General features: G+C 52.2%; 1 protein-coding gene across 1 annotated transcript; it reads right to left on the bottom strand.

The window, feature by feature from the left end:
• Positions 1 to 3,125: 3,125 nt before the first annotated feature.
• LOC123103180 (uncharacterized) lies at positions 3,126 to 4,146 on the bottom strand. Its single transcript, XM_044524678.1, has 2 exons — positions 3,868 to 4,146; positions 3,126 to 3,749 (listed from the first exon to the last, which is right to left on the bottom strand). The coding sequence occupies exons 1-2, from the start codon at positions 3,926 to 3,928 to the stop codon at positions 3,520 to 3,522; spliced, it is 291 nt and encodes a 96-aa protein (XP_044380613.1). The 5' UTR covers positions 3,929 to 4,146; the 3' UTR covers positions 3,126 to 3,519.
• Positions 4,147 to 11,808: the final 7,662 nt, after the last annotated feature.

Genomic DNA, 11,808 nt, shown 5'->3' with positions numbered 1-11,808 from the left:
GATGTAGCATTTTTCGTCTTCTTAGGCACAGTCTGCAGTTTCTCTTCAGGTGTGTCCTTGGTGTTGACCTAACAAAATGTCACATTCAATTTTTTAACAATGTTGGCAGCAACAATAGGTGGATCAGGTCTTTAAGGTGTTGCTCCGAGTTCCGTTTCATGGAGTGGCAACTTCACATCTGATCGTTCTGGTTGGACGAGGCAACATCGCCACTTGAGCAATGATATCTTCTATGTTGTCTTGTGCATCGTTTTCCTTGCTGAATTCCTTGTTTTGCTTGTGGATGTTGGTCCCGGGTAATAGGATAGTGAAAGAGGATAGACAAGATGACTGCCGCAAGGCTAACTTGACGGTGGCCTCTATAATTTTTTCTTTATTTTATGCAATTATTAATTAGTGGCTTGGTGCACCTGCATGCGATTCAAAGGTACGTTTAAATTGTTGTCGTTGCATTAGGGCATCTCCAACGCCGACTTTCAAACCTCCCGCAACCGTCCGGACCGCGGATGCCATCCAACGCGGTTCTGTATCGGTCCGCAGAATGGTCCGGACGCGATTTCTCCTGTAAACCGGAGACAAACGTGGGGTGCTTTACGGGAGTCTAGACACGCGAAACGTCGCTCTCCGCCCACTGGCCCTTCCAAAAGGAAGGCGGAGCCCGCATTTTTGTAGCATCCAACACCGTTTCCGCGTCAAAATCCCCCGCTTTCTTCGTCCATTCCACCCCGCTCTCCGCCTAATTCTCGCTCTTTCCCCCCATCTTCTCCTTCCTTCCGCCGCCGACGCATGGAACCGTCGGAGAACCTGTCGGAGATGGAGCCGGCGAGGTGCCGAAGGATCCGAGCATCACGCTCGCCTAGAAGACCAACTCAGAGACGCGACAAAAATCGTCGTGTCAAAGCAAAGGCAACAAAGGAGGAGAAGCTCAAGAAGCGGTTGGCCGTCGGTGGGCCTGGTGGTGGCGATGGGCGTGGAGGTTGTGGCGGACGAGGCGGTTAGCGTGGCCATGGTGGATGCCTGCAGATAGGCACGCCGACAGTAGAGACAGCGCCGCGGCCGGAGTCCTACAAGCCTCCGTGCTACTACACTGCCAAGCAGCTCGGAACCCCCGCCAGTACGGTGCCTTACATCGTCGACGTTAACACGGCGCCGCTCTTCTCAGAGTATTCTTTGCCGCAGCTCGTCCTGGCGCGGCCGGCGACCGGGGAGCAGATGGGTGGCCGCGTGCTGTTCGCTACAATGCCCAGAGCGGGGGAGCCAGTGTACGACACGGATAGGGAGATGCTCGACATCATCCATGACGGAGGCGAGGAAGGAGGAGGGGTCTATGAGGACGGGCTGGTGGAAGACTTGGATCCCACCCAATCCGGTAACTACCAGCAGCAGTCCTACACCCAGACGGCCACGAAGCGGTCCTACACTCAGACCAACGATGACACACAACAATAACAACACCATTGGGCCGCCAGAGAGCAGCATCCGGAGGGGTTGGAGAGGAGGAGGAGGACGGCAACAACGATGATCCAAATGATACAACTGGCGATCCGAAGAAGAAGGGTAGAGGAGAGAGTTTCAACATGCGGGAGGATAAGCTATTGTGCGATGCATGGTTGGCCACTAGCCTTGATCCTCGCCATGCCACGGAGCAAAAGGGAACAACCTTTTGGAGGAACATTCACGTATGGTTTCATGAACACAAACATTTCACGCCCTACTCTGACGCGGTCATCCGCAACCGTGAGTGGAAGTCCCTGAACCAATCGATGGTACACCATCCAAGAGGCCATGTCCAAGTATTGTGGGCACTTGGTATCTCATCGCACGGTGGTCTAGCGGTGCACAAATCATGGAGCAAGTAAGTTGATCACTAGCCAGATATGCTTTAGTTTTGTTGATCACTAGCCGGGCATGTATTGCTTTGTTGCTCACTAGACGGATATGCATTGTTTCACTTTGTAGCCTACTCGTGCTTGTGTGGTGTACAAGAAGTTGGAGAAGAAGTCCTTCACCGTCATGCATTGTTAGTTGAAGTTAAATGGTCAACCAAAGTGGAACCGCAACCCAAGCCAATGAGGAAGAAATCGGTGACCCTACCGACCCAACGCAAGAACCGCCGAAGAAAGTTAGAAGAAATTTATGGGGTAAGAAGTGGGAGGAGGAGAGGGCAAAGCGAGAAGGTGCGGCGGCTAAGCTGATGAAGAGGTTCGAGGAGATCTTGGCGAAGAAGGAGGAGGCATGCATGAGGAGCTCGAACATCAAGGAGGAGAGGAAGGCGGAGAGGTTCAAACAGTTGATGGAGGCGACAGAGAAAAAGATCAAGCTTGAAGAGAGGAAGGCCACGCTCGAGGAAAAGAGGGCGGTGATCACCGCCAATGCGGAGGACGTCAACATGTTGACCTTGAATGTCGACTCTTTTGGATGCCAACGCTAGAATGATCGTGCAATCCGTCCGCTACCAGATGTTGCGGCGGCACAAAGATGAGTTGGCGGAGGCGGACGCGGAGGTTGCCTACACAGCAGCGACGACACCTTCTTGATCGGGGAGCAGCTTGCTGGGATTATCGGTCTAACATGGCAGAAATGCATGGACTGCCAGACTAATGTTCTTTTGGACTTGGGCATGTAAAGACTAAGCATATTTGCCTCTTTTTGGTTGTGATCGGAGATGCGATCCGACGTGTTATGTGGATCAGGGTACATTTGAATTTGAATTCACTGACGGACATATACATGATATGGTTGGTTGGATGCCTCCCGCATCCGCATGCGTGGATCGCGCACGGATGCCGGAGGAAATTTGCTGGTTGCCGTTGTAGCCATAACTTTACACCTAATTTATATGCTTTATTATGTTGCATGTTGCAGCAAAATACTCCAAAGATTCTCAAAGACATTACCATACCTTGCAATTGCATTTGTCATGAGTATCAGTTGTGTGCAACTGAAATTAAAATGCCAGCTTCTCTCTCTTTTCTCCACTTTCCTTCGGGAAAGATTCTTCCTTCCAGATCCAGTTAACATATGGACCCCTTGAATGGATAATGTAGCAACCACGGATTCCAGGATTCTTTTCTCATGACTAAGGCCGGCCTCGCTTCTCACTGTGTGCCGGACACTATTAAAAGTTTAAAACTTGGATAACTCAGGCGACTCGCTGTTGCTTATTCGATCAACATCATCCAAACAGACAGAATTCTATCTACTATAATCCGCAAGGCATCGCTGGGTTTCTTGGTTCCTTCAATCATAGACATAGAGAAGAGGGAAGGGAACCTAATAATCCTACCCCCACCTCCATCACACCTACTAGATGATGGAGACAACAACGCCACTTGCTGGATGGATGGATAGTACAAAGCAGATAAGATAATCCCGTCTTCCCCGCTGGATGGATTAGGACAAATGAGCCGCGCCACGTCATGGGCCATTAATTAACTGGTACTCCTAATTGGTCGTCATCATCATCGTCTCGTCTCGATCCACGGCCGGCCGGCCGTGATCTGAGCGTCTGATCCACCGCTAGTAGCTCCACCGCTCGTTCTCCTGGCCGTCCTCGCCGGTGGCCGCCGGCAGCTGCGAGTAGAAGTCCAGCTCGAAGCACCTCGCCTCCTCCTCCCTCCGTTTGGCTGCGTAGTACTGGTGCGCCAGCGCCGCTCCGCCGAGTGCGGCAGCGACCGTGAACCCCGCCGCCTTGCCCCGCCGCCGGCCGCACGCCACCGAGGCGCCAACCGCCGTCGTCCACATCGCCCCTGCATCCACGGCAAAGACGCAGCCAAAATTAGTGCCCGGTCTCGCATCACAACTACGTACAAGAACACCGATCAGAGATCGCGGGAGGGAAGGGGGGACCGAGGGGCTGAGACTAACCGACGGTGGCGAGCTTGTGCTGGTCCGCCCAGGACTGCACCGACGAGCTCATCTTCTCCATCTCCGGTGGACGAGGTTCCTAATCTCTTACAGTGATTCTCGGACCGGATGACTTTTTTTGGGAATGGGGAATTGGATGGGATCAGCGGGTCAGGTTGGTGGCGTATTTGTAGCTGCGCTGCGCGCCCACTGGCTTCTATCGATCGTCAGCTAAAAGGAAAAGGATAAATGAAACCAGTGGCCCAGCCACCAGTTTCTGTCGCGGTTTGCTTCGTTGGGTTGCCTCTCTATTCGGAGGTAGCCCGAGGTTTTATGAGGTCCTTCTTATCCAGGTTGCTCGCCATCACACTGACACGTGGGACTTAAAGTAGCGCGTCGGGACCACCGTCTGTCCCACGAGTGCGTGATAGCTTTAACAAACTATTTTTTTTCTTTTCTTTTCTGAAAAAACATTTTTTGTAGACAGGTTGGACAAGCTTTCACTGCTAAGGGTGCCCTGTATCACACCGTTGTGAACTCTTCCCAATATGACATCCGCAGCTCATCAAATTATCCTAAATGTTTGAAATGAACGGTTCAAAACATTTTTAGGCCTTCAATGCAGCTCACCAAATCGGACCAGACTGATTCAGATGTTTGAAATCCTCTATGTCGGCCCAAAATCGGGGAGCTCTTGAGGAGCTCATACGTCTGCCGACTTCCAACAACTCAGTCCTATCCGAAAACCCTCTCCGGCTCTAGAACCCCAATCACTGAAGCCGCTATCACCGTCTCGCCGTCTAGTCGCATTCATGTTGGCGCGCCGCCCGAGAAGCCCACTTCGGATCTTAAAACCGGTTGGCGTCTTCCCAAAACCTATCATCTGACTCCCCCTATCTGAGAGTTGTCACACACAATACCTCCATCGGCCGCCGCAATGGGCAAGAAGACCAAGGCAAAGAACACTCGAGCATGGTGGCTGCTCGGCGGCTACCGCTCGGAATAACCTCCGCTACACCAGGACTACAAATCTGAGGGGGGGCTTCGAGCGAATCCATGATACCTCCCTCGATCATCGGGTTCATCTTCATCCACCGCTTCGCCCGCCACGAAGGAGGAGTTGCTCTCAAATGACGACGTCTTGAAGGAGAAGCCCGTGAAGGAGGTGGAGCCCGCCCTACCCGCGGCAACAAACGCTGAGTTTATGCAGCGCCTTTGTTCACAATGTGGAAGTCGTTGGCCGACCGAGGTTTGGCGACGCAGACCCCTCCCCATAACCACAGTGTCCAAATCAGACACTACGGGCAGTCGTCCCCGCCGCCTTGGTGCCAAATGGTGCCCGACCCCGGTGAAGCAAGAGTCCTCCCAACCAAAGCCCTGTAGCCACCTCGACTACTACCTCCAATGTAGCGGGCCGTTCTCGTCATCAGGGGAATCCAAATGTCTTGACGGGCTAGAGGAGCATTGGGCACAATGCTCAACGATGTTCGCCAAGGCCAAGGGGGCACTGACGAAGCTATGTACCTAGGGTAGGGTCATGGACCTGTCCAAACTGCCCTACCCAAGGACATCTCTAGAAGAAATCACCTTTCAATCGACTTGGAGGTGTTCCACTCGACAGACTCGAAGACACTCGACCAAGAAGCGATCACTCGACCAAGACCAAACCACTCGACGGCCAGGAGACCTAAAGGCACTCCGCATGCTAACGGTCGGTTATTAAGTAGCCTTTATGGTCATCATAACACTTTATTAGGGGCGTTACCAGTAACGCCCGACCTTAATGTATTTAAAACCCTGCATAACTGAGGGCTGGAGGGGTCCGGCGAACTCTATATAAGCCACCCCCTCCTCGGTGTAAAGGGTTCGCACCCCTATAATTCATACACGCATAATCCAGTCGACCGCCTCCGGGCTCCGAGACGTAGGGCTATTACTTCCTCCGAGAAGGGCCTGAACTCGTAAACCTCGTGTGCTTACAACTTCTCCATAACTAAGATCTTGCCTCTCCATACTTACCCCCCTACATTACTGTCAGACTTAGAACCACGACAGTTGGCGCCCACCGTGGGGCAGGTGTTTTAGCGATTTGTTGGAGGAGTTGCGATCTTTTCCAATCCGAATCATCATGGTTTCCGGCGGAGTTTTGGTGGAGGGCCGCGAGATCCGTCTCGGCGCGCTCACGTTCATCGCCGATGACTCTGCTTGGCTTCAGGAGGCTCCGCTCGACGTGGACGCGCTCCTTGTCCGCGGGGCGACGCACTTTCGCGCGTGCGTCCACGGCATCCTTTTGCGGCAACCGTCGACCCACTATCGGTCGGCTCCTGTGCTGTCCTCCCTCCCTGTCTTCCGCCGGCGCAAGCGCTCCGGTCGGTCGAGACTTCAGCGGTGGGTGAGACACGCGGTGGCACGCTAGTCGGCCACCCCTCAAGTCGCGGCGATCGAGCCCGACGAATCCCTCTACGGCCTGTTCGATCTATCGACTGGCTCTACAAAGACCGCATCCGAGTGCGACAGCAGTGATCCGGCGGTGGAGGTTCTGATGGTCTATGGACCGCCCAGTCCTCCCGGTTTTCCCCGCACCGACGGAGGCGCGGGTGGAGGCGACCCATCGCGTCCCCATGAGGAATATCTCCCCGAGCCTCTCACGTCGTTGCAGAGAGAAGAACTTCGTCGCCGGAACATGGATGCGCTGCACAGTCCCATCGTCGAAGAAACCCCCGAGGCTCGTGCCTTGGAGGACGCGCGCCTGGCAAACTTGGACGAGCGCACTCGACTAGAGAACCTCCAGCGAGCACTCGACGAGCGTGCGCGATAATGGGTTCCCGAATCCAGTCGATGTCAGCTCTTCCCGCCTCCGCAGGTATATCGAACTTCGATTCAGAATTTAGCAGCTGCGGCCCATATAGCAGAGTCGATTCAGCCTTCCCAGTCGGAGGCTGGCAGAGGCTTGCTGCAGATCAGAGCGTTACTCTGGGCAGCAGGAGACCAGAATTCCGCTGTTTCTCAGTCGCGGAACAGGATTCACAGCAGATCCGTTGCTGCAGACACAGTCCAGTCGGCTCATAGCCCAAGATCGCCCCCGAGGCGTGAGGGACGTGGGGACCGGCGTAATCAGTACGAGAACCGTGAGCAATATGATCACTGATTCGATCGTGACGATCGACGTCGAGTGCCCACCCCTCCCCCGAGGAGCGGGTCGTATGCGCCTCGACAGCAGGATGACAGGCGCCCTCGTAGTGTTGGGCGAAGGATTCCAGTCGACTCCAGGGAGCCAGGCTTTGATGCGAGATCCATTCTCGTTCAAGGTTTGGTCGACAGGAACAGAGCTCACCGAGAAGGTCACGACAGAGACGCACCTACCAGCAGCAGAGCACATGTTTCGGGGCCAGAGTGCTTTAGTAGAGCCATCAGGGCCGCTGTGATTCCTCCCAACTTCAGGTTGGCGACTGGAGTCAGCAAGTTCACTGGTGAGTCCAAGCCCGATACTTGGCTTGAAGACTACCGAGTGGCCGTCCAGATTGGCGGCGGCAATGATGAAGTGGCCATGAAGCACCCGCCTCTCATGTTGGAGGGCTCGGCCAGAGCGTGGCTGAACCAGTTAGCACCCAGCAGCATTTACACTTGGGAAGATCTCGCCCGAGTGCTTGTCACCACATTTGAAGGAACATGCAAGTGACTGGCAGGGCTGACGGAACTGCGGTCTTGCATGCAGAAGCCGAATGAAACTTTGAGGGATTACATCCAGAGATGGATCACGTTACATCACACGGTAGAGAATGTGCCTGACCACCAAGCAGTCTGTGCCTTCAAAGAAGGCATCAAGTATAGAGAACTGAATCTGAAATTCGGTCAGACCGGAGATATGTCTCTGAATCGGATGATGGAGATTGCCACCAAGTACGCTAATGCTGAAGATGAGGATCAACTCAGCAGTGGCAAGCTCAAGTCAGTCGCTCAAGAAACTGGAGGAAATTCCAATCGGAAACAGAAGCGGAAAGCCGAGCCAGCTGCTCCTGGGGAAGCCTTGGCTGTAACCCAAGGAAAGTTTAAAGGGAAACCCAAAGGACCTTGGAACCCCAAGAAAGTTAAAGACCAGGACGGAAATGATGTGTTGGATTTGCCATGTCTCGTCCACACCAAGAAAGATGAAGAGGGTAACTTCATTTACCCGAAACATACCACTCGACAGTGTTGAGTCTTGATCCAGCAGTTCCAGGGCAAGCAGCCCAAAGATAAGGAAAATGAGTCGGACAAAGTTGAGGACAAGGAAGATAGTGACGATGGATACCCCCAGGTCAATTCCACCCTGATGATTTTTGCTGATGTTGAAAGCAAAAGTCGACTGAAAGTTATCAACCGAGAGGTGAATATGGTTGCTCCGGCGACACCCAGTTATCTGAAGTGGTCTCAGACTGCCATAACATTCGATCGGTCCGATCACCCAACGCACATTGCCACCCCTGGGAGGCAAGCTTTGGTGGTCGACCCAGTTGTTGAAGGCACTCGACTGACCAAAGTCTTGATGGATGGTGGCAGTGGTTTGAACATATTATATGCTGAGACGTTGAAAGGGATGGGCATTCCAATGTCCAGACTCAGTACCAGCAACATGAGTTTCCATGGAGTCGTTCCTGGGAAGAAGGCTGAATCACTCGGCCAGATTGCTCTTGATGTGGTTTTCGGTGATTCCAAGAATTACCGCAAAGAAAGGTTGACGTTTGAAGTTGTAGACTTCCAGAGTGCCTATCACGCTATTTTGGGCAGGCCGGCTTATGCACACTTCATGGCCCGACCATGTTATGTGTATCTCAAATTGAAGATGCCTGGCCCCAAAGGTGTGATCACTATTATGGGCAATCGGAAGAAAGCGGAAGAATGTTTTCAGAAAGGTTCAAAGATCGCTGATGCTCAGATGGCAGTGGTGGAGCTGCAGGAATACCAGAAGACTGCTGACCCAAGTGATTTGTTGTGAGCCAAGAAGCCCGCTACAGAATCAGCTTTTCAGTCGTCTAGCGAAACGAAGACAGCTCACATCCACCCGACCGATCCCAGCGCTGCTCCAACTCATATCTCAACAACACTCGACTCCAAATAGAAAGAAGCGCTCATCCAGTTCCTCCGTGAGAACTGGGACATTTTCGCATGGAAGCCTTCTGACATGTCGGGTGTTCCCAGGGAGCTGGCTGAGCACCGCCTAAGAGTCGACTCAAAAGTAAAACCTGTCAAGGAACATCTCCGTCGGTCCGCCATCCAGAAGAGAAAGGCTATTGGCGATGAAGTGGCTCTGCTCTTAGCAGCGGAGTTCATCCGAGAAATCTACCACTCTGAGTGGCTCGCCAACGTTGTCATGGTCCCCAAGAAGGACAAGTCACTTCGCATGTGCATTGACTTTAAACATATCAATCGGGCCTGCCCGAAAGATCATTTCCCTCTCCCCCGCATCGATCAAATAGTCGACTCGACTGCGGGATGTGAGCGACTGTCTTTTTTAGACGCCTATTCCGGGTACCATTAGATCCGTCTGTATGGACCTGACGAGATCAAAACAGCTTTCATCACTCCATTCGGGTGCTTCTGTTATATTACCATGCCGTTCGGCCTCAAGAATGCCGGAGCCACATTCATGAGGATGATTCAGAAGTGTTTGCTCACTCAAATCAGTCGGAATGTGGAAGCGTACATGGATGACATTGTGGTCAAGTCACGGAAGGGTTCCGACCTGCTGGCTGACCTTGCTGAAACCTTTGCCAACCTCAGGAGGTATGATATCAAGCTTAATCCATCAAAGTGCACATTCGGAGTTCCTGGTGGAAAATTATTCGGTTTTCTCGTTTCTGAACGGGGAATCGACGCCAATCCATAAAAAGTCAGTACTATACCCCGAATGAAAAGTCCTGTGCAAGTGCACGACGTCCAGAAGCTTACTGGTTGCTTGGCCGCTTTAAGTCGATTCATATCTCGTCTCGGTGAAAAGGCACTGCCTCTTTACCGATTGATGAAGAAGTCCGACAAGTTCGAGTGGACTCCCGAAGCTGATGCAGCGTTTGCAGAGCTTAAAGCTCCGCTCTCCACCCAGCCGGTGCTTGCTACCCCAATCAGCAAGGAGCCTTTGCTGCTTAAATCGCAGCCACGGGACAAGTCGTCAGTACGGTACTTACGGTCGAGCGGGAAGAAGAAGGAAAAGCCTTCAAAGTTCAGCGCCCAGTATATTATATTTCTGAAGTTTTGACCCCGTCGAAGCAAAGATATCCTCATTATCAGAAGCTTGTATATGGGATTTATATGACCACAAAGAAAGTTGCTCACTGCTTCTCTTATCATTCCATTACAGTCGTCAGTGACGCTCCATTCTCAGAGATCCTGCACAACAGAGATGCAACTGGTCGAGTGGCAAAATGGGCGATTGAACTCCTTCCTCTAGATATCAAGTTCGAGGCAAAGAAATCTATCAAGTCCCAGGCAATAGCAGATTTCGTCGCCGAGTGGATTGAACAGCAACTGCCGACTCAGGTTCACTCGACGCATTGGACCATGTTCTTCGATGGTTCCAAAATGCCGAATGGTTCCGGTGCCGGGGTGGTGTTGGTCTCCCCCCGAGGAGATAAGCTTAGATATGTTCTTCAAATCCACTTTGATTCCTCCAATAACGAGGCGGAATATGAAGCACTTTTATATGGGTTGCGCATGGCCATTTCACTCGACGTCCGACGCCTCATGGTCTATGGCGACTCAGATTTGGTGGTTAATCAGGTGATGAAGTAATGGGACGTCAGAAGTCCAGCCATGACTGGTTATTGCAATGCAGTGAGAAAGCTGGAGAAGAAATTTGAGGGGTTAGAGCTTCATCACATACCCCGACTGAAAAATCAAGCAGCTGATGATTTGGAAAAAATAGGTTCCAAAAGAGAAGCCATTTCCAGCAATGTGTTTTTGGAACACATCCACACACCATCAGTTCAGGAGGATCCCTTCACTGAAGAGGCCCCGCAGCCAAAAAGTGCCACAGATCCGACTGAAGTTGATGTTTCAGCTGTGGTCGACCTGATCATGGAAGTCTTGGTCATCACTCCCGACTGGACAGTACCGTACATCGTGTACATCCTAAGGAAAGAACTCCCAGAGGACGAAGAAGAGGCTCGACAGATCGTCCGTCGATCGAAGGTCTTTACAGTCATAAAGGGACAGTTGTATAGAGAAAGCGCGGCTGGAGTCAGTCAGAAGTGTATAACACCAGAAGAAGGTCAGATGATCCTTGACGATACCCACTCGGGGACCTGTGGTCATCATGCGTCCTCTCGGACCATTGTGGCTAAAGCATACCGAGCGGGATTTTACTGGCCAGGGGCCAATGAAATGGCAAAAGAGATAGTCAACAAATATGAAGGATGTCAGTATTACTCCAATATGTCGCACAAGCCCGCGTTAGCTCTGAAAACCGTTCCACTCGTCTGGCCCTTCGCTGTTTGGGGGCTGGACATGGTTGGACCACTGAAAACGGGCAGGAGCGGCTTCACTCATGTGCTAGTAGCAGTCGACAAGTTCACCAAATGGATTGAAACTAAGCCTATCAAGAATCTTGATGCTTGCACTGCTATCAGTTTCATCAGAGAGTTGATATTCAGATATGGAGTTCTGCACAGCATCATCACTGACAATGGGTCAAACTTCGATTCTGACAAATTCAGGGCCTTTTGCGCCTCTCAGGGCACACGAGTCGACTATGCTTCGGTCGCTCACCCTCAGTCGAATGGACAGGCGGAAAGAGCAAACAGCCTAATTCTCAAAGGACTAAAACCTCGATTGATGCACGATCTCAAGCACGCAGCAGGTGCATGGGTCGACGAGCTTCCATCGGTTCTTTGGGGATTGAGGACGACCCCGAACCGATCGACCGGAAGAACCCCATTTTTTCTGGTCTAAGGAGCCGAAGCAGTCTTGCCGAGTGACATGCTTCACAAC

Source organism: Triticum aestivum, chromosome 5A (assembly GCF_018294505.1).
Source record: "Triticum aestivum cultivar Chinese Spring chromosome 5A, IWGSC CS RefSeq v2.1, whole genome shotgun sequence".
Lineage (NCBI taxonomy): Eukaryota > Viridiplantae > Streptophyta > Magnoliopsida > Poales > Poaceae > Triticum > Triticum aestivum.
Note: the sequence above shows the minus strand (reverse complement) of the source record. Positions and strands in the feature narration are given on the sequence as shown.

What these genes read in the sequence shown, in the direction of transcription:
- LOC123103180 (XM_044524678.1), bottom strand. Translation starts at nt 3,928, where the DNA reads ATGGAGAAGATGAGCTCGTCGGTGCAGTCCTGGGCGGACCAGCACAAG. An exon ending in GCACAAGCTCGCCACCGTCG is followed by an intron (nt 3,750 to 3,867) that starts GTTAGTCTCAGC and finishes CCGTGGATGCAG; the next exon opens with GGGCGATGTGGACGACGGCG.